Source organism: Callospermophilus lateralis, chromosome X (genome assembly GCF_048772815.1).
Source record: "Callospermophilus lateralis isolate mCalLat2 chromosome X, mCalLat2.hap1, whole genome shotgun sequence".
NCBI classification, from domain to species: domain Eukaryota; kingdom Metazoa; phylum Chordata; class Mammalia; order Rodentia; family Sciuridae; genus Callospermophilus; species Callospermophilus lateralis.
The window spans coordinates 51,731,200-51,753,656 of NC_135325.1; the positions used below are offsets into that span (position 1 = coordinate 51,731,200).

At 35.1% G+C, this 22,457-nt stretch overlaps 1 protein-coding gene across 2 annotated transcripts in view; it reads left to right on the top strand.

The window, feature by feature from the left end:
* Tex11 (testis expressed 11) overlaps nucleotides 1-22,457 on the top strand; it is a 285,555-nt gene that overhangs the window by 80,003 nt on the left and 183,095 nt on the right. For both annotated transcript variants that reach the window (XM_077106381.1, XM_077106382.1), the window contains one exon: nucleotides 10,546-10,631. In XM_077106381.1, the coding sequence (XP_076962496.1) occupies nucleotides 10,546-10,631 (86 nt within the window). The remainder of the gene's footprint in view (nucleotides 1-10,545; nucleotides 10,632-22,457) is intronic.

Here is a 22,457-nt window from a genome sequence, read left to right on the forward strand (position 1 = left end):
GGTGTTTTGAATTTGGATGTATGTTTCCTTCTTTAGATTTGGGAAATTTTTAGTCAATATTTCTTTAAATAAGTTATTTGCATCTATCTTTTTTCCTTCTGAGACTTCCATAACGCATGTATCAGTTTGCTTAATTGTGTGCCTTCAACCATGTAGGTGTTCTTCATTCTTTTTCTTTTTTTCCCTACTCTGACTGAATAATCAAATGCCCATACCACTGTCTTCAGATTCGCTGATACTTTCTTCTTCTTGACCTAGTCTCCTTTTAAAACTCTATTTCATATTCCACTTTAGCCATTGCATTCTTCAGCTCCAGAATTACTTGGGTTGTGTGTGTGTGTGTGCATGTGTGGTGCTTGGGTTGAACCCAGGACCATGCACATGACCAGCCATCCTAATTTGGTTCTTAATGATTTCTATCTCTTTATAGAACTTCAGGATTTGTTCATGTATTACTTTTCAGATTTCCTTGAGCTGTGTTCTCTTGTGCTTTGCTGAGCATCTTTCAAATAATTAATTTGAATTCTTCATTAGGCAATTTGTAGATCTCCAAATCTGTGAAATTGTTTTTGGTGTCATGCTTCACCAATTTTTTTATGTTCTTTGTACTATTTTGTTGGTGTCTGAACATTTAAAGTAATTACTTCTTAACTGGGCATGGTGGCACATACCTATAATCTCAGCTATTTGGAAGGCAGAGGCAGGAGGATTGTGAGTTCAAGGCCAGCCTGGGAAACTGTGTGAGTCCTTGTCTCAAAAGAAAAAACAAAAAAGGGCTGGGGGTATAGCTTAGTGGCAGAGTGCCCCTGGCTTCAATCTCCAATATTGCCAAACAAATAGTCACCTCTTGTAGAGTTTATAGACTAACATTTGAGGGAACAACTTTTACTTTCAGATATGTGAAGGTGTCAGGGATGTGTGGTGATGCCAGGGTCAGGGGTTGTGTTGTGACACCAGCTCTAGAGGGCATGTACTGTCATTGGCTGAATGGAGGCAGAGTAACTGCCTCCAGGGAGGTACAGTGGTATGGGCTTTGGATATCTCTAATAGCTGACATTCATCTTGCAAAGACTGCAGTTTTCCTCATGGTGAGGACATACCTTTAGGTATTGAGCTGTCTTGGCCTGGTGGATGGGGTGATGCAGATAAAAATGAAACTATTTTTTTCTACCCTTTTCTATGAAGTTATTCTCAATTTTTGTGATGCACTATGTTGTTTCACTTCTTAATTGGACTTGGAAGCTCTCTTGGAGTATTTTTTCCCCTGTGGATAGCTGATAAGTCATTGCTTTTGTGGAGGAGTGAGGATTTGGATCTCCTAGTCAGCTTTCTGAAGTCACCTAACTTTTGTTTGGTTTTCACAGTTACCATTACTTTTGAGCACTTCTTTCTTTTCTGGTACAATTAAGTAGCCTCATTTCATGCTTTCCTGCTCAAGCCATAGAATTAGATACTTTTTTTCAGGACCCTTTACTACTTTCATGGAAAATCTTTATGGAGAAGCCAGAATCTAGGTATTAGGTATGCTTATTGCTTTTAGGGTGTTACTGCTCTTGGGCCATCTCAGTGGAAAGAACATATGCATACATAGATATACACACATTCACATTCTTCTATCACATTTATCTATAACATCTATCATATATCTCTCTATCTTTATCCAATATACTGAAAATTATTATCATTGATATTACTTTTGTGGTGCTGGGAATTGAACCTAGAGCCTGTGTATGCTGGGCGTATGCTTTACCACTGAGCTACATCCCTAGTCCCCTGTACTGAAAGACATGATACTTTCTATTTCTAGACCAACAAAAAAGTGTTCATTCTAGTTTTTTCCCTTTCCCATACTTCTAATTCTCTTCTTTAATAGCAAAAAGTCTGGTTCCAATTTTTTTAATATAGTTGTGTATATAATTATTCCTCTTGTATATTATTAATGTCACATCTTGTCTTCCACCGTCTGCACTGTGAGGATGCTCCCTTCTCCCTGATTATGTTCTAGCTCTTCATTTTAGGCCTCTTTCACCAGGTGGTTAGCTTCCTCACCCTGCTCTGAATTCCCAAACCAGATCATTGTTTCATGTCAACATTCTCTCACCCTGAAGACTTTATATTCTTGTGTACTGGATGGATGGATAATACTTTCTTATGCAAGAATAATAGCATGGAATCTTAATCAGAGAGACTACTCATTCCTCAGAGTCTCTGTTTTCTGGAAAATTATAGAACTATAGAAAGAAACTTCTAAAATACTTATAATTCAAGGGGCTACTCTACGGGAAGACAAAGTACACAAAAACTGTATAGTAGACATAGGTAATTTGACATTAAGATGTCTTTAAATCATTTTGAGACAATTTTATAAAGTTTTAAGAACAAGAAGCCAAATTCTAAAGCAAGTAAAACTCCATTAGTTTTATTTTAAAGTAAATGTATGCCATAGAACCTCCCTTGATGCTTCATGGGGGTGCCGTGAAGTCAAACAATGAAATGGTTAGAATAATGGTTCAGTGTCCAGCTTCTGTAAGTACATGGCACAAATAAATTATCCAGGCTAACTGGGACATGGCAAAATTTTGTTGAATAGAACTTTCTTGTTTAGTAAGAGAGAATTCTTCCATTTTGAGCATTTATATAAATCTTTTGGCGTATGTTTATGTTTGTAAGGAGAGCGCAAAGACTTGTTGATATTTGAGACTTTTATAAATATTAAGACAGTGTTAGTGATCTGTGTACAGCATTGTAGTGAGAGCTCATCACTTAGTATGGCAAGTTGTGACACTTCACTGCTCTGAAAGATTAGTTTCCTGATCTGTAAATTGAGTGTTTGACAACATGATCTCAAAGGTCCTTTCAGGGCAAAAATTTCTAGCTCTCAATTTATAGAATCCCTGGTTCATAGCCCAGAGGTTGTGTGTCTATGTGTGTATTTTTTTTATTGCAATGATCTCTGTTGGTAGTGTATTTACTTAAATTTTTACCTCTTTCTCCTCAAAGTTTGGAGCTTTAATTTTATTTTGATTGGTTGGGTTGTGTGCTTTGACTTGCTTTTATGCTTCATTTTAATCTTTCATTTCCTCTAGAATTTATCTTCAGTGTAGAGTTTTACTTCATTGTGAAACTTTTATTGACACAATGAAAATGGCCAGTTAGTTTCTGAAATCCTTTGAAGTAATTCATTCAAGGTTCAGCTAGATTTAGTTGCTGCTCTGTAGGGGCGGGAAATTTCTAAATGAGGTCTATTCTGCCTAATTTGTATTATAATTCTTTAACTCTCTTTTATCTATAAATATTTACCATTTTGTAAGCAAATATTTGAAAAATAATATGTGAGATTTTATACTTTTCTTTCTGTAGTAAAATCCAATTCCATGGCACATGAATGAATTACTCCTCTGGAAATAAAATACAGTTTTCAGCCTGTTACAGGTAGCAGGCATATAATTGCTTTCTCTGACCCTTTCTATTCACTGCTTTTTGTATCTGGGAGAGCACAACTCACTTAAGGTATCTATTTCATTCCAAACTCAAATTCATTTGAGCCTTAAAAAAGACTCATTAGAATATTTGTAATGGTATGTTCCATTAAATTTTAAGTGAGCTATATAATTTTAAACTAAATGCCAATAGTGTATTGAAAGCTTGGCCAGACTTGTTTGTGCTCTTGGCTGCTATGAAGCTGTATAGCCATTAGAACATTAATGCTTCTAACAAATATCAAAGTTTAATTTTAGCTCAGGCTATCATTATTATTCTTAAACGTGTAGTTTACTTTTTATGCCTACTTGTTCATGTAGTGTTAATTTTTTATCAGTGTATTTACGTATATAGTTTAAGGAGAAAAGTAATTCTACAATTCTTGTTAAACAATCCCCAGTGATGCTTTCTTTTTGTTTGGTTTGGTTTTCTCTTCTTTCCCTTTCCTTTTTGTTTCTCCGTTCAGTTTTTACCACCTTCCTGTGAGTTAGATGAACATTTTTAGAACTACATTTTGATTTATCTTTATTATTTTGGGGTGCTTTTCTCATAGGGACAGAAGTCATATTGGACTTAGGTCCCACCCTAATTCAGTGACCTTTTCTTGGTTGTGTTACCTTATTTACAAATAAGGTCACATTCATTGTTTCTAGGTAGACATGCATTTTTAAGGGAAGATTATACAATTCAATGCATTCTATTTTTATAATGTTATTATATTTTTATACCTTTATTTTATTTATGAATTTTATGTGGTGCTGAGGATTGAACTAAGGGCCATACACATGCTAGGCAAGGGCTCTACCACTGAGCTACAATCACAGCCCCTCAATGCATTCTTAAGAGGGTAAGTCCTTCCATTTTGTTGTTCTTCAGCATTATGTTAGCAGTTCTTGGCCCTTTTCTTTTCCATACTCATTTTAGATATAGCTTGTCAAGAATGGTGAAGAACTCAGTTGGGAGGCTGGGGTTATAGCTAAGTGGTAGAGTGTTTGCCTAGCACGTGTGAGGCACTGGGTTCAATTATCAGCACCACATATAAATAAAGGTCCATCAACAACTAATGACTCAATTGGGTATTGATTCAAATGACAGTGAATTTTTAGATTCACTGTTTTATTTATTCTTTTTAGATATACATGACAGAGTATATTTTGACATTATGCATATATGGAATATATCTTATTCTAATTAGGATCCCATTTTTGTGGTTGTATATGATGTGGAGATTCAGATTCACTATCTTTATAATATTAAAACTTCATATCCATGAATAGATATGAATTCATATAAAGTTTGTAAATGTCCTTCAGTATAGTTTTATAATTTTTCTTTATAAAAATACTTCACATCCAATTGCCATTGTAAAACATTTTAAAAATTATATTTTTAAACTATCACTGGTATATAAAGAATGCAGTCTCTATTAACACTTACTTACATAACCTTACTTCACTGTTTTCACTGTTAGGACCTTTGGTAACTATACTTCTGTTCCTATTGCTCAGTCTGGGTCTTTTTAATCCAATAAAATTTGTCTCTTCCAGATTACAACAATTCCATGTTGAGAGAATGGCAACACAGGAATATCAACCCATCCTGCAACTGAGACCAGTGTTTCTCTCCTTTAGAATAGTCAGGATGAGACTTTTGATCCCTGGCTAGGGATCATCTATGGGTCATCTCCCTTTGCCAGCCTGTAATAGTCATAGAATATGGATCTTCATCTCTCACCAACCCTTAAAGATTAAGGGATCAAAGTCTGCCCGCTATGAGATAGGGATTTAGCATAAGGAGAGAGAAATATAGAATCTTAAGGGAAACACTGTCAAGCCATTAAGATGTGGAAAACATAGCTGCAAACCTTGACCCACACCCTTGGCCCATGCCCTTGTGAAATGAGGGAAATACTCAAGTGCAGGAAAACTGGCTTAAAATTGTACAGCTCCACGCTGAATTCACCTCCAGTCCAGTCCCTGATACAGCCCTTCTATAAATATGGGACCCCCATCCCAAGTCAGGGCTGCTTCTCACTCTTGAGAGAGCCCATATTCTCCCTTGAATGTACATCTACCTTCCTAAATAAACCTCTATCCATGCCTTAAAAAAAGAATGCAGTCTCTTATAAGGTTTATTTAATACCTAAAAATCTTTCTGAGCTCTCTTATTAATTTTAATAACTTTATAGAATCTCTTGAATTATTTATATTCACTTGGTTTTTTTTTTAATATTTTGTTTTAGTTGGACACAGTACCTTTATTTTATTTTTATGTGGTGCTGAGGATCTAACCCAGGGCCTCGCATGCGCTAGGCAAGTGCTCTACCACTGAGCCACAAAGCCACAACTCCAGTCCCACATTTACTTGTTTTTACTGTCCCTTTTTCATTGGCCTTGTTTCTCTCTCTCTCTCTCATTTTTTGGTACTGGGGATTGAACTCAGGGGCACTCGACCCCTGAGCTACATCCCTGGCCCTATTTTGTATTTTATTTAGAGACAGGTCTCACTGAGTAGCTTAGCAACTTGCATTTTCTGAGGCTGGCTTTGAACTCACTATCCTCCTGCCTCAGCCTCCCCTGCCACTGGAATTATAGGTGTGCATCATCACGCCCAGCTATCTCTTTCAGAGTATAAAATTACTAGAGGACTGAGATCTCTCTTTAATATCTTTGTAAAGTACATGGACATTGAATGGTATATCAAACAACATGAAAAGTGACACTTGAATAATATTAAGGTAAAGAAAACTTCTATCTTGGGCAGTGTTAGAGGTAGTAAAGGGAAAACCAGATGTAGAGAGGAAAAAAGGGCTGAATTAGAGGATTCAGAATGATGTATGACAAAAAAAAAAGAATGATGTATAACAGAATTATGCCTTTGTCAGGATGGGACTACCAATGAAGGGTTATACATTGAGAATTAAGAGTTTGTATTTTATCTGGAAGGTGGTTGATAGAACTATAATATTATGAAAGTCATGCTTTTAATTCTAAAGGTCAATGCAATTATTTAGAGTGTATGTTTTTGATGGGTTTAAGGGTTAGACAAGGGACCTGACAATTTAGAGCAGGAAATCTTATAATGAGAGGAAGCAATCCAGTGAAGGTTGAAGAGAAGCTAATAGAGTGTTATTCACTTAAAATGAATTAATGAATTACATAAACCAACTCTTTTTTTTTCCCTGAGACATCCTTCCTATATCCCAAAACTAGATTAGGAATCATTTTATTGTAAGGTGTTGGTATTTAGGCAGAAGGTAATGCTCTATTATTAATCAGAGGCAGAGAGAAAAATATTTGGAAATTGGATATGTATGTTTGTATTTTAGAGCACCATGAGAAATAACTAAGGAACTATGTGGATTATTACTAAAATATCTGAAGATTAGAGACAAATAGGGGCTGAAAGGCAAATGTTTTAAAGCTAGGCAATTATCACTTAATTTTTTCTACTTTGTTATAATTGAATAAAATATAAAAATACATTATCTATAAATGTTTAAAAGACAACAAAATCAGAAGGGAAAATAGCCTGGAAACTTGGGGCTGAAAAATAATAGGTTTGCTTTTTCTGGATTTTAAAAACGTAATTTACAAAATAAGTTTCAGAAAATGAAGCTATTTAGTTAATTAAAAATAAAAAACCTTGTATTGAACTGAAAATTTGGTTATCAAACTCATTTGTATCAGCAATAACAGATTTAGTTCATTTTCCTCTATATAGTCTCATCTTGGCATTTTAAAGTAAAATGGAGCTATCATAAGTTGAAGCTGTGATTTCCAGGCCAGTTGATGTAGCAATGACTCAAGTTTCTGGATATATCATGTATCCTGGAGTTCCCATAGGTCCCTTTGTATAAGACTAGTTTGCAATAGATTTACAGATCTGCTTTCTTAGTGATGCTTTTGTTGTATTTTCTGGCCAAAGTAAGATGTTAGCATTCCATGGAAGGCTAGACTGACTTTCCATCCTTCCTTCTACTTTATTTTTGCAGTGCTGGGAATTGAACCCAAGGCCTACTGCATGGACAACATATTTCTTTCTTTCTTTCTTTTTTTAAGAGAGAGAGAGAGAGAGAGAGAGAGAGAGAGAGAGAGAATTTTAATATTTATTTTTTAGTTTTTGGCGGACACAACATCTTTGTTTTTATGTGGTGCTGAGGATCGAACCCAGTGCCGCACGCATGCCAGGCGAGCGCGCTACCTCTAGAGCCACATCCCCAGCCCCGACAACATATTTCTTTAAACAAATGTTTTCATTAACCTTTTTACTTCAATATCCCATTAAAAATGTTTCAGAAGGACAGAGATTTTTATCCTTTTTGTTCCATGATCTAACTATAATTCCTAGATTAATACTTACTAGATAGGAGATGCTTGGTAAATAGTTGTTACTGAAAGAATAAATGAATGGAGCAGTATTAGTAGTAAAAGCATTTTTTTTAGTCATTGTATTAAAAAAATTAGTACTGGGCTGGGGATATAGCTCAGTTGGTGGAGTGCTTGCCTCACATCCACAAGGCCCTGGTTTCAATCCCCAGCACCACACACACACACACACACACACACACACACACTTTGGTACATGTCTTTTGAGAGATTTTTTTTTTAAGTTAGCTTTTTTGCCACTGCCACCAAAGACCTGACAAGAACAATTAGAAGAGGAAAAGTTTATTTGGAGGCTCATAGTTTCAGTTGATAGATGGCCAACTCCATTGCTCTGGGCACAAACCATGCCAGAAGAGTGTGGCAGAGGAAAGCAGCGAGGAACATGGCAGAGAGGGAGAACAAGCAGAGAGGGAGACTATCCTCACCACTGACAGAATATATACCCCAAAGGCATTTCCCCAGTGATCTACCTCCACACCCTACCTGCCTATAGTTATCATCTAGTTAATTCCTATCAGAGGAAGGATTATGTCACTGATTAGGTTAAGGATATCATAATCCAAACATTTACCTCTTTCTTGCATTGTCTCACACATGAGCTTTCAGGAAACACCTCATATTCTAAACCATAACACTTTTAGTCTTTTATAGTTTTATTGTTATAAGTTTATTATTATTTTGTATTCTTTTCTCCCCTAGGAAGTAGCATTTAATATGAGTACACTTGAAGGTATTGTGAAAGTACAGATAAATACTGAGGAAGTTGAATAAAGGCTCAGTACACATAAATGTTCATCAAAAATTTTATTTGCCATTTTCTCTGTGTAAATTTAGTTGTAGGCCTCTGCAAGTGGGTGTGAGCTGCATTATTCCAGTATAGCTACATAGTTGGCCGGCCCTGTTTGAACCTATGTGAACTGGGGCATATAATAAGTTAAACTGTTTTTTTAATATTTATTTTTAGTTGTAGTTGGACACAATACCTTTATTTTATTTATTTATTTTTATGTAATGCTGAAGATCAAACCCAGCACCTCACACAGGCTAGGTGACTGCTTTACCATTGAGACACAACCCCAAGCCCCAGTTAAACTGTTTTTGTTGAAGTGTTAAGAATGCATTTAAATACCAATGGATTCATACGCGGCACACATTAACAAGAGTATTCTTTATTTTAAATTCAAATATATATATTAGGACTGTTGTACTCAGGCATGCATACTGAATTTCTACTTTTTGAATGTACTGTAAGTTGAAGGGAAAAGGTTTTTTTTTTTTTTTTGAAGAAAGATCTGGTCTTTATACATTACTTATAAATAACTTGCTTCAGATTCTCAATTGAGGATCAGCTTCTGTAGTCTTGCTCAGGTAAATCTTTTTTTTTAAATGCTTTATTTTATTTTTTAGTTATAGATGGACACAATATCTTTATTTTATTTTATGTGGCGCTGAGGATCGAACCCAGGGCTTCACACATGGTAGGCAAGTGCTCTACTGCTGAGCTACAACCCCAGCCCCTCAGGTAAATCTTATAAAGGACTCCTTTATATGAATATAATCAAATTCTGTTGCCGCAGTCTGGCTGGGCACAATTCACCAGGCACTTATCAAGCAGAAACGAACTTTATTTTTAGAACACACACGCCACACCACAGGAGCTCTTCAGGAATTCCCTCAGAGCCCAACAGCCACCACCGGCTTCCCACAAGCCTCTCTACCCCCCTACTCCTCCTGCTCTTGACACCGATTGGCTGGGTTGCGTGGGCGGAGCCAAAAGAGTCCCCCAGTGAGCAGCTCCGTGGTCTGAAAGGGCGGGGAAACAGCCCAATGAACATCACTGCAGAGGAGCCAATCAGCTGGCAGCTGGAAGTTTGCTGGGGCCACAGTGAGCCAATCAGCTGGAAGTTTGCTGGGGCCCCTTCGGCTGTGGCTCTCAACATTCTGTATATGTGATTTCTTTAATTCTGGATAGGTGAGGGGGTATTTTGATAATTTATTAGAATTAAGCAATTTTTCTTCTTCCATTTCTAGTATGTTGAAGGGTGAAATTTCTGTAAAATGTGGCATTAATGGAGGGACTGAGATGCTGATTAGCCTACAAAAGAGTACTTTCCTGTGGCATTCACTATTCACATATTTGTTTCTACTTTTATCTTCATGGTAATTTATGAAAAGGAAATTTTTTTGTTGTTCAAGAAAGTCCATTAAACCAGTTATTTCTAAATAAACCTTATGACTGGATAGTTCTTTGAACACATTTTAGAATTTAGAATTTTAAAAAGTTGTCTTAATTTTGAAAAAAAGAATCAATCCTTTTCCCTCCTCAATAGTAACTTTTGTCTTTGAGTCTACTTCCTACTTAACGCCTTTTCCTAGATCTGGCAACCCAAATCAATGTTTTAGCCTGTTGTTTTGCTGTGCAGTGATTGGATTTCTCCATTGAAGTTACAAAGCATGTTTCACATTCTACTACTAATCTATTGTAATTTTTAACTTGAATGTTTTGTAGTTTTCTTTGTATAAATTGACAGGTTTTGATAAAGAAGTTTATTTTGATGTGCAGAATGAATTATGGACATGTTTTAAAGACTTTGAGCAGCTGTTGATACTTATTTTTAACTTTAAGGAAATAATGAATCTGACATGTTATTCTTTTTTTTGTTTTTTTTTACTACAGACAGGATATCTTCATGTTCTCTGTTACAACTTCGGAGTAGAAACCCACAAGCGTAATAAATATCAAGAAAGTTCTTTCTGGCTTAGGTAATGTAAACAAAAAAAGAATGTAAATTTAGGAAATTATAATACAGGTCTGCTAATATTTAATCTAGCATATTTTGGCAGTTTAAAACTTTTCTGACTTTGAAAGCCAACATTTTAATTTATTTACTCCTTTAACATGTATTTTTTTATTCTTACATGTTGCCAGTTGATATAAAGATAAAGATGAATTCCCTTCTTAATATATTGTAAGAGCATTAATTCCCCTCTATTTCTCCTTTGCCTCTTCATCAGGAGTATGAAAATTTGTGTTGAATTTGATGATTTTGCTTTGGTACATTTTTTTTTTTTTGCATCAGGGATTGAACCCAGGGACATTTAACCACTGAGCCATTTTTCTGTATTTTATTAGGGCCTTGCTAAGTTGTTGAGGCTGGCTTTGAACTTGTGATCCTCCTGTTTTAGCTGCCCAAGCTTCTAGAATTACAGTTGTGCACCACCGTGCCTGGTGCTTTGGTACTTATTGATGTCTGATCACTCCTAAGTAGAAGGTGGGGAAAGGGGTGGGCAAGAGTAGAGTCAGCTAAAATTACAAGTCTTGTGAATTTTGGTATTTTGATATTTGTCAAATAAATATATATTTAGTGCTTATTGTATCCTGAATACTATACTAAGATTTGTACTGCCATGCTGCATCAAGTATCAAGAGAAAATATAAAAGTATCAAGAGAATAATATAAAAATACAGTAATTACATTTAAGAATCCTATCTTTCACTTAAAAATGTAGGTCCAGCACAGATTCCAACATAAAATAGTAATTTGATAATTGTTAGTTAAATGAATTTATATGAAAAATGTGTTTTTCTGGCATTATCACTTTGAATATCAGACACTTGTGGGGTAAAAAATATCCAATCAGTTCACCACTATTAACTCTTAGTAAAGAGTTAATTCTAGTTATTTGAAGATACTCCCATGATTATTTTAACTATAGTTTTAATGATTGTGAAAATTACATTTGTCATCTAAGGAGATAAATACATGTTTCATCATTGAGATTATAGTACTTACAGCCTATATATCTCTATCAAAGTATTTGTGCAAATAACTTGTTTATGTAAAAGACTTTTTAAAGTTCAAAGATGGCTCAAACTTCGTATAAAGAACATTGCCTGACAGAGTGATCTTATGCAATTATAAAATGTACACTTGTCTCAATTTAGACTGTTTTAAATAATTGGAACATTCCTGGAATTTTAATTCTAAATCACATTTTTAAAATAAATTTGATTCTTTGAAATATACAGAAGAAGTTACCTAGTTCACCATAGGTTTTACCACAGATTTCATGTAAATAATCATCCTTATATTAAATGCATAATAACTAAGCTCTATTCCAGGATTTAACAGCATTGGGGAATAGGACACTCACAAAGTGACATCAACTTATGAAAACAGTGGGATGCTAAGGAGGTAACAATGGAAAGGTTAAAAAAAATGCTGGTGACATGATGGCTTCTGGAGATTTAAGACTGGAGTTAAAAATAAAGTTTATGCCCAGAATGAGGTTGCATTAGGAATCACAATAAATGTTCTCTAAGAATTGATCATAAGAATAGGGAGAGGGCCGGGGATGTGGCTCAAGCGGTAGCGGGCTTGCCTGGCATGCGCACGGCCCAAGTTCGATCCTCAGCACCACATGCAAACAAAGATGTTGTGTCCACTGAAAACTAAGAAATAAATAATAAAATGTTCTTTCTCTTTTAGGGAGAGACTTGGGGCTGGGGTTGTGGCTCAGTTGTAGAGCGCTTGCCTAGCATGCATGAGGCACAGGGTTCGATTCTCAGCATCATATACAAATAAATAAAGTCCCATCAACAACTGAAAAAACAATTAAAAAATTAAAATAGGGAGAGACTTGAGTGGCATTACATGTAGGTTATTTTCATATATGCCACGGGTACACTTTTTTGGGTTCTTTTTAGTTATACATGACAGTAGAATCCATTTTGACATAATTATAAAAGCATGAAATATATATTATTCTAATCTAGTTCCCAGTGCCTCTCCTTTCCCATTCTTCCACCAAACCCCTGTTCCCTTCTCTCTACTGATCTTCCTGTCATTTATTCATAGTTTTTTTAAAATTATTACATGATGGTGAGATTCACTTTGGTGTATTCACATATGTACATAGGAAAGTTATATCAGCTTCATTCAACTGTCTTTCCTTTTCCCATCCTTTCCCCCTTCCCTTCATTCCCCTTCATCTACTCCACTAAACTTCTATTCTTTTGTTAATCCCTCCCTCTTATTGTAGGTTAGCTTCCACATCTGTTTGGTTTTTTTTAAACTTTATGGAAGAAAAATGTGATGATGGTCATGACTGACATCCATATTATAAGCTTTTTATAGACATAATTTGATCAACACTCATATTCTCATAACATGTATATAATAACAAATTTGTAAACTACCACTTAGTATGATGCTTTTGTGTTTTCACTAGACTGATATTGGAGGAAACAGGAAGAACATGAAGTCTAGCCCTAGTTATTTTGTATACTTTAAATCTCTCTGAGTATTTTCCCCACATCTTTTGATGATATAAAAGTGACTGAGGGGCTGGGGTTGTAGCTTAGTGGTAGAGTGCTTGCCTAGTATATGTGAGGCACTGGGTTCAATCCTCAGCACCACATATAAATAAAATAAAGGTATTGTGTCCATCTATAACTAAAAAAATTAAAATGATAATAGTAAAGAAATGGCTGGGTTTGGTGGTACATGCCTGTAATCCCAGCAACTCTGGAGGCTGAGGCAGGAGGATTGTGAGTTCTAAAGGCAACCTAAGCAAAAGTGAGGTGCTAAGCAGCTCAGTGAGACTCTGTCTCTAAACAAAATACAAAATAGGGCTGGGGATGTGGCTCTGTGGTCAAATACCCTTGAGTTCAATCCCTGGTACCCCCCCAAAAATTACATTGATGGGATGCCATATATTTTAATTCATATATACACTGTATAATGCTTATATCAGATTAACATATCTCTTCAAACATTTTTCATTTCCTTATGGTGAAAATATTCAAAATCCTTCTAATTTTTATTTATTATTGTAATATTGTGCTCAGAGTAGTTTTATTTACATCTATCTATCTATTATCTATGTATGCAGTTCTGGGGATCAAACCAAGGGCTTTGTGCATGTCAGGCAAGTGCTCTACCAGTAAGCTACAACTGTAGCCCTCCTAGCCTTTTAAGATATACAGTACATAATTGTTAATCTATAATTACTCTACTGTGCACTAGTACACCTGAACTTCTGAGTCTTTAATTGTAACTTTAGTACCCATTGATCAATCTTTCCTCATCCTTCTCTCCACCTTCTCCCTAGCTTCTGGTAACTACCATTTCACTCTGAACTTCTATGAGATCAACTTTTTTAGATTGCACATATGAGTGAGATCATGCAGCATTTGACTTTCTGTGCAATATTATGTTGAATAAAAGTAGTGAGAGGGGGCATCCTGTCTTGTTCTAATGAGAAAGTCTTCAGCTTTTCCTCATTGGCTTATTTCCGCTTGACTTATTTCACTTAACATAATGACCTAGGTATCTATCCATGTTGTCACAAATGATGGGGTTTCTTTCTTTTTTATGGCTGAATATTATTCCATTGTGCATATATATCACATTTTCTTTATCCTTTCACCCACTAATGGAAACTTAGCCCATTTCTGCCTTTTTTGCTATTGTGAATAGTATTGAGATAAACACAGTTGTCTCTTTGACATAACCAAATTCATTTCCTTTGGATATATATACCTAGTAGTGGAATTGCTGGGTCATATGGTAATTCTATTTTTAATTTTTTAAGAACCTTCATACTGCTTTCTATAACAGATGTACTAATTTACATTCACAACAACAGTGTGAGAGGATTGCCTTTTTTCCATATCTTTGCCAATCCTTGTTAATTTTTTACTTTGTGATAATAGCCGTTCTTTCTGGAGTGAGGTATATCTCATCTGTATTTCAGTGACGATTAGTGATGTTGAGCATCATTTCATCTACCTGTTGGTGATTTGTATGCCTTCTTTTGAGAATATATATTTAGGGTCCTGTTGTGGTTCCATACAAGTTTTAGGGTGGTTTTGTCCTGTTCTGTGAAGTTCTGTGAAGAATGTTATTGGTATTTTGAATGGGATTACATCAAATGTGCATATTACTTTAGTAGTATGGATATTTTAACAATATTGATTCTTCCATTCCTTAAGCAAAGAATGTCTTTCTATGTTTTTTGCCCTAATTTCTTTCTTTATGTTTTTCATTTTAGACCTCTTTCAAAACCTCTTTGATAAAATTTGTTCCTAGATTTTGTATCTATTATAAATGGGACTGGCTGTCCTGATTTCTATTTCAGATAATTCAATATTGGCATATAGCAATGCTCCTTATTTTGTATGTGAATTTAGTATGCTGCAACTTTACTCAATTAATTTATTACTTCTAATAATCTTTTGGTGGTGTCTTTGAGGTTTTCTATATATAAGAATCATATCACCTGTGAATGATGACAATTTGACTTCCCTTTTTCCAATTTGGGTACTCTTTTTTCCTCTTGCTTGATTGCTCTGATTAGGACTTCCAGTATTATGTTGAATAAAAGTAGTGAGAGGGGGCATCCTTCTCTTGTTCTAATGAGAAAGTTTTCAGCTTTTCTTCATTCAGTAGTATTAGCTATTGGCTAATTATAAAGTCCGTTTATTATTTTAAGGTACATTCCTGATATACCTAATTTATTCATCATTTTATCAGGAAGGGATGTGGAATTTTATCAGTGCCTTTCTACATCTATTGAGAAGATAGATGTCTCTCATTTTGTTGATGTGGTGTATCATATTTATTGTGTATGTTGGACCATCCTTATATCAGTGGGGTGAATCTAACTTAATCATGGTGACTAATCTTTTTTAATGTGCTGTTGGATTTAGCTTGCTAGTATTTTCTTTTCTTTTTATTTTTTCATTATATAACAGGGCCTCACTAAGTTGCTGAGGCTGTCCTCAAACTTTCCATCATCCTGTCTCTGCCTCCCAAGTCACTGAGATTATAGGCATGTGCCACCATGCCTGGCCCTTGCTAGTATTTTCTTGAGAATTTCTGCATCTATGTTCATTAATAATATTGGTCTGTAGTTTTTTGTTGCTGTTGTTTCCTTGCCTGTTTTATTTTTTTAATTAGGGTAATGCTGGTCTCAGAGAATGTGTTTAGATAAATTCCCTCATTCAATTTTTTGGAATAATTTAAGAAGATCTAGTATTAGTTCTCCTTTAAATGTTTGGTAGAATTCAACAGTGAAGCTTTCTGGTTCTGAGCTTTTAATTGATGGGATTTTTTTAGTACTGATTTAATTTTATTACTTCTTATTGTTCTGTTCAAGTTTTCCGTTTCTTCATTATTCAATCTTGGTGAGATGTATTTATCCATTTCTTTTTTTTTCGGTATTGAGGTTGAACCCTCAGCCCCCGCTTTTTTTTTCTTTGTTTGTACGTGGTGCTGAGGATCGAACCGGGCCGCACGCATGCCAGGCGAGCACTCTACCGCTTGAGCCACATCCCCAGTCCCCCTCAGCCCTTTTTTATATTTTATTTAGAGACAGGGTCTTGCTGAGTTGCTTAGGGCCTCGCTAAGTTGCTAAGGCTGGCTTTGAATTCATGATTCTCCAGCCTACTGAGCCGCTGGAATTACAGGCGTGTATCATCGCACCCGGATTTATCCATTTCTTATAGGTTTTCAAATTTGTTGGCATATAGTTGTTCATAATACTTTCTGATTTTTTGTATTTCTTTGGTATCAGTTGTATTGTCTTTCTTTTCATTTGGTTTTTATTTGTCTCCTTTTTCTTATTCTAGATCAAGGTTTGTCTATTTTATCTTTTTGAAGAACCAGCTGTTCATTTCATTGATGTTTTATATAGTTGTTTTAGATTCTATTTCACTTATGTCTGTTTTGATATTTATTTTTTTTTCTTTCTACTACTTTGGGGGGGGTGTTTCTTGAGATGCAGGAATTAGTTGTTTATCTGAGATCTTTCTTCTTTTTTGATGGAGGTGTTGATTGCTACAAATTTTCTTCTTAGTACTGATTTTGTTATACCCCATAGGTTTTGGTCTATTCTATCTCCATTTTCATTTTAATCAAGAAATTTTTGCATTTTCTACTTGATTTCTTCCTTGATCTGTTAGCTATTCAAGGATAAGTTGTTTAATTTCCATGTATTTGTGTACTTTCTAACATTTTCTTGTTATGGTTTCTAGTTTTATTACATTATGGTCAGAAGAGATGCCTGATATTATTTCAATACTTTAAAGTTTGCCAAGATTTGTTTTGTGGCCTATCATATGATGTATCTTGGAGAATATTCCATGTGCTGAAGAGAAAAATGTGTACTCTGTAGCTGTTGGGTAGAGTGTTCTGTGGATGTCCATTAAGTTCATTTGATCTAGGGAGCCATTTAATTCTGTTGTTTCCTTGTTGATATTCTGTTTGCCTGATCTATCTGTTGCTAAAAGTGAGGTGTTTATGTCCCCTACTATTACTGTGTTGGAGTCTGTCTTTCTCTTTAGGTCTATTTATATTTACTTTACATATTTGAATATGCCAATGTTAGGCATATCCAATGCATCTATATATGTTGTATGGAACAATCGAGGCAGGACACGGGATAGGAAATAGGAAGCAGGTTTATTTGGCTGCAGTCAGGTTCAGAGGGCACAGCTTTCGCTGTAATCAATCAATCGCCCTGAATTCCTAGTTCAGTCAGTTTCAGAAGTTTATACCCAGTATGTAAGGGGAGGGGTTCAGAAGTTCACAGTCTGCAGAAGTTCACATAAAAGCAGCTTTTTCTTTCACTGTTCTGGGCAAGTTAACTCTTCAAGGACAGCACCTGAGAAGGGGAGAGCTTCTTCCCTGCTTTCTTCTCTCCCCACTGCCATCTGTTACCATGGAGCCCAATTAGTAATTTTCTTATCTTTGAAATGTAAACATCTCTGTGAAGCTCCAGCTCAAGGCCAGAGGCCTTGTTAAAGGATCTTTCTTATCATATTATGCATTTGCTGACACACTTCCCTTAAAAACCTTTACAAATTGTTATATATATATATATATATATATATATATATATATATATATATATATATATATATTTACTAGATAGTCCATAAATGTTTGTGGAAAAACTAGTAAAGAGGTGTTCAGCACCTGGAGTGCTGATCTCTTTTAGGCCCATTTCCAAATTTAATTATTGTAAGATAGAGCAACAGGAAATAGGAAGCTTAACTACATTGGACTCTTGTTGAGATTCTTTTGCTGATAGTCCTAAAATCAATTATGGTGGAGATTTCTGGGGAAGCTTAATTAAGATTTTCTGTGGAGGAGGAGTGCCACTACATATATATGTTGTTTTTGTTTCTGTTTGCATGGAATATCTTTTTTTTTTTTAAGATAGGGTCTCACTATGTTGCCCAGGTTGGCCTTAAACTCATGACCCCTTTGCCTGACAGTCTCTTAAGTAGCTGGAACTGTACCACAGTTCCCAGACCTGCATGGAATATTTTATTCCATCTTTTCATTTTCAGTCTAAGTGTGTCCTTAGAGACAAAGTGAGTTTTGTGTAAGCAACGTGTAGTTGGGTCTTGTTGTTGTTGTTTTTTTTAAATCCATCCACTTTGTGTCTCTTAATTGGAAAATCTAGCCCATTGACATCCAAGGTAATTATTGATAGGTAAAGTTTTACTATAGCCATTTTGTACTTTCTTTTCTTATTTTATTGTAGTTCTTTTTTTAAAAAATCTTTTTATTTGTTTATTTGTATGTGGTGCGGGGGATCGAACCCAGTGCCTCACGCATGCTAGGCAAGTGCTCTACCACTGAGCCACAACCCCGGCCCCTGTAGTTCTTTTTTCTTACTCTCTACAGTCTTCCTTGTGGCTCAGTGATTTGCTCTAGCAGTGTTTTGATTCTTGCTTATTTTTTGTTTTTCAGTTATAGATTTTTGCTTTGTAGTTACCATGAGGCACACAAAAAACATAATTTGATTATAACAAGCTATTTTGAAATAATAGCAACTTAACATGACTTTAAAGATAAAAGAAACAAAGAAACAAAATGTACTAATTAAAACTCTATACTTACACTCCATTCCTCCCTCCTTAAGAATTTTTGGTGTCTCATATCTTTCTACATTGTGTATCTTAGTATAGTTATTACTTTTTTGAATTTTTAATCTTCATAAAATATGAATGGTTATGTACTATGCTTATAAGAACATTCTGAAATCGTGTACATAGTTACTTTTACTAATGAGTTTTGTACCTTTAAGTATCTTTTTTCTTACTTATTAAGGGCTCTTTTAGGGCTGAGGAAATCCTTTTAGCATTTCATGTAGCACAGGTCAGCACAGGTCTGTTAGAGATATGTTCTCTTAGTTTTTGTTTGTCTGGGAAGATCTTTATCCCTCCTTCATTGCTAGAAGACAGCATTGGTGGGTGCAGTATTCTTGTTTGTCAGGTTTTTGCCTTCAATACTGTGAAAATCTCATGCTACTCTTTCCTGTACTATAAACATTCTTCTGAGAAGTCTGCTGTCAGGTGAATTGGGACACCCTTCTGTGTTACTTATTTCTTTTCTCTTAGTGCCTTAAGGATATTTTCTTTATATTTAACCTTTGCAAATTGATTGTAATATGTTTTGAGGTTGATGTGGTAGGGTTAAGTGTGATAGGTGACCTTTGATCTTTCTGGACCTGGATATTTGTAACTTTCTCTAGGTTCGGAATGTTTTATGTTATATCTTTCAATAAACTTTCCATATTTTTGGCATTCTCAAGTCCTCCTTGAACCCCCAAAACCTGAATATTTGCTTTTTAAATACTGTTCCAAAGTTCCTATAGGCTTTCTTAACTCCCATTTATTCTTTTTTTTTTTTTTTCCTCCTGTGCATTTTCAAATAGCGTGTCTTTGAGCTTATTACTTCTTTATTCTGTTTGATGTGTTCTGTTATTGATACCTTCTATGGCATTTAAGTTTTTTTTCTATTCTGGACAATTTAGTGAGACCCTGTCTCAAAAAAAAAAAAAAAAAAAGAAAGAAAGAAAGAAAGAAAGAAAGAAAGAAAGGAGGGTTGGGAAAGTAATTCAGTGGTAAATTGCCTCTGGTTCAATCTCCAATGGCAATAACAGGTGGTGATAATGTTTAGAAAGCTCACTTCCATCCTCTCCCCATTTTAAAGACAGATTTGTGTGGGGGTTTCTTTTCCTTTCTTGTTTTTTTTTTTTTTTTTTTTGGTAGTGGGGAATGAACCCAGTGGCGCTTAAACACTGAGCCACTTCCTTAGTCTCTTTCTGTATTTTATTTAGATACAGGGTCCCCCTGAGTTGCATAGGGCCTTGCTGAGTTGCTGAAGCTGGATTTCAACTCCCAATCCTCCTGCCTCAGCCTCCCGAGCTGCTGGGATTATAGGTGTGCACCACTGTGCCCAACTGTGGTTTGTGTTTCTTATCTACCTTTGTATATGTATTTATGTGTGTGGTTTTGGAGATTAAACCCAAGGTCACAGACAGGCTAGGCTAGTGCTCTACCGCTTAGCTATACCATAACCACCTGTGTTGAGCTTCTGTGTCTACTCTTTGTCATAAGAAAATAAGTAGATGGAAAGAAAGTATTGATAAAGAACTTTCCTCCACAGATTTGTTAGTCACCTTTCAGTTTCCTTGATGGAATTTAAAATCCTATCTAATGATTAGGATATATATTATGCTGAACTTGGATTTTTTTATAAGAGGTATGCAGAAATTTTATTATAAACATTTTAGTATTCTAGAAATAACGGTTGTATACTAAAATACAAATTAGTCCAACTGAAAAGCCTTTGGACTGATATTGATTTTTGATTTACCACAAAGAATTTGCAGGGCTTTTACCCACTGGGAGAAAAATGCCCTAATCTCAAAACTATATATATATATATGTATATATGTATGCATATACATATGAATATATATGTATATGCATACGTATATACAGTGTTTTCTTATTAATTTTGAATCTGGATGATCTGTCTGTTGATGAAAGTAGGGTATTAAAGTTTGCTAATATTTGTTTTATATGTTTAGATACTAAAATTTGGGGTGCATATACATTTACAATTGTTATATCCTCTTGGTGAATTGATCCCTTAGGCATTATATAATGGATTTTTGTGACTCCTATGATAATTTTTTATTTAAAATCCACTTTTTTCTGATATAGACACCCCTGTTCTCCTTTGGTAACCATTTTACATTGAATATTTTTCTATCCCTTCACTTTCAGCCAACATATATCTTTAAGACTGTAGTTTCTTATAGGAAGAAAATAGTTAGATCTTTCTTTCTTCATTACCCATTCAGCCACTCTTTTTTTTTTTTTTTTTTTTTTTTGAGAGAAGATCATCTTATGTATCCTAGGCTAGCCTTGAAGTCTTTCTGCCTCCGTCTTCCAAGTAGCTGTGATCATAGGTATGCACCACTGTATATCTTTTGATTGGAGAGTTTAAGCCATTTACATTTAAATGGATTATTGGCAGGTAAGAACTTTCTGTTTGCCATTTTGTTAATAATTTTCAGTTCTTGTTCTTTCTTCTTTTGTTCTCTTCCTTTAAGATTTGAGATTTTTTTATAGTGGTATGTTTTGATTCCTTTCAATTTATCTTGTGTATCAATACATGTTTTTTGTCTGTGGTTACCATGAGACTTATATAAGATATTTTACTGTTCTAAAATTCTTTTTAAAACTGATAATAATTTAACTTTGATCACATTCAAAACCTTTGTATTCTACGCTGCCTCACCAACATTTTGATTTTTTGAGACAGGGTCTCCCTAAGTAGCCCATCCTGGCCTCAAACTTGCAAACTTCCTTCCTCAGCCTCCCAGGTAGTTGGGATTATTGGTGTGCACCACCATACCTGACCATTTTATACATTTTTAAAAAATATTTATTTTTTAGTTGTCATTGGACACAATATCTTTATTTTATTTATTTATTTTTATGTGATGCTGAGGATGGAACCCAGGGCCTCGCATGTACTAGGCAAGTGCTCTACCACTGAGCCACAATCCCAGCCCCCCCCCCCCATTTTATATTTTAATGTCAAATTTTACATCTTTTCATATTGTATATCCATTAACAAGTTAATGTAGCTATTATTATTTTAATACTTTTATCTCTTAACTTTTACACTGCATTTAAAAGTGATTCACATATTACCATTACAGTATTATAATATTGTGAATTTGACTGTATTCTTATGTTTCTCATGAGTTTTACACTTTTTTGGGGGGCGCGGGGATTGAACTCATTTGAGCATTGAGTCACATCCCCAGCCCTTTTTTGTATTTTATTTAGAGACAGGGTCTCACTGAGTTGCTTAGGGTCTCACTAAGTTGCTGAGGCTGGCTTTGATCTTGCGATCCTCCTGCCTCAGCTTCTCAGCTGCAGGTATGTGCCACCACTCCCCGGCCAAGTTTTACACTTTTATATGTTTCCATATTGTTAGCATCTTTTTGTTTCAACTTGAAGAACTTTGTCATTTCTTGTGATGCAGGTCTAGTGGTGATGAATTCCCATAGCTTACTTTTGGGGAATGTGTTTTGCCTTGCAATAATTTCTAAAAGACAGTTTTGCTGAGTGTAGTATTGTTTTGGGAAGTTTTTTTTTTTTCTCTCTCAGCACTTTTGAATATATCATCTCCCTTCCCTATTTGACCTGTAAGCTATCTACTAGAAACCTCATGATTGTTTTATAAAAATTCCCTTTTATGTTCCAAA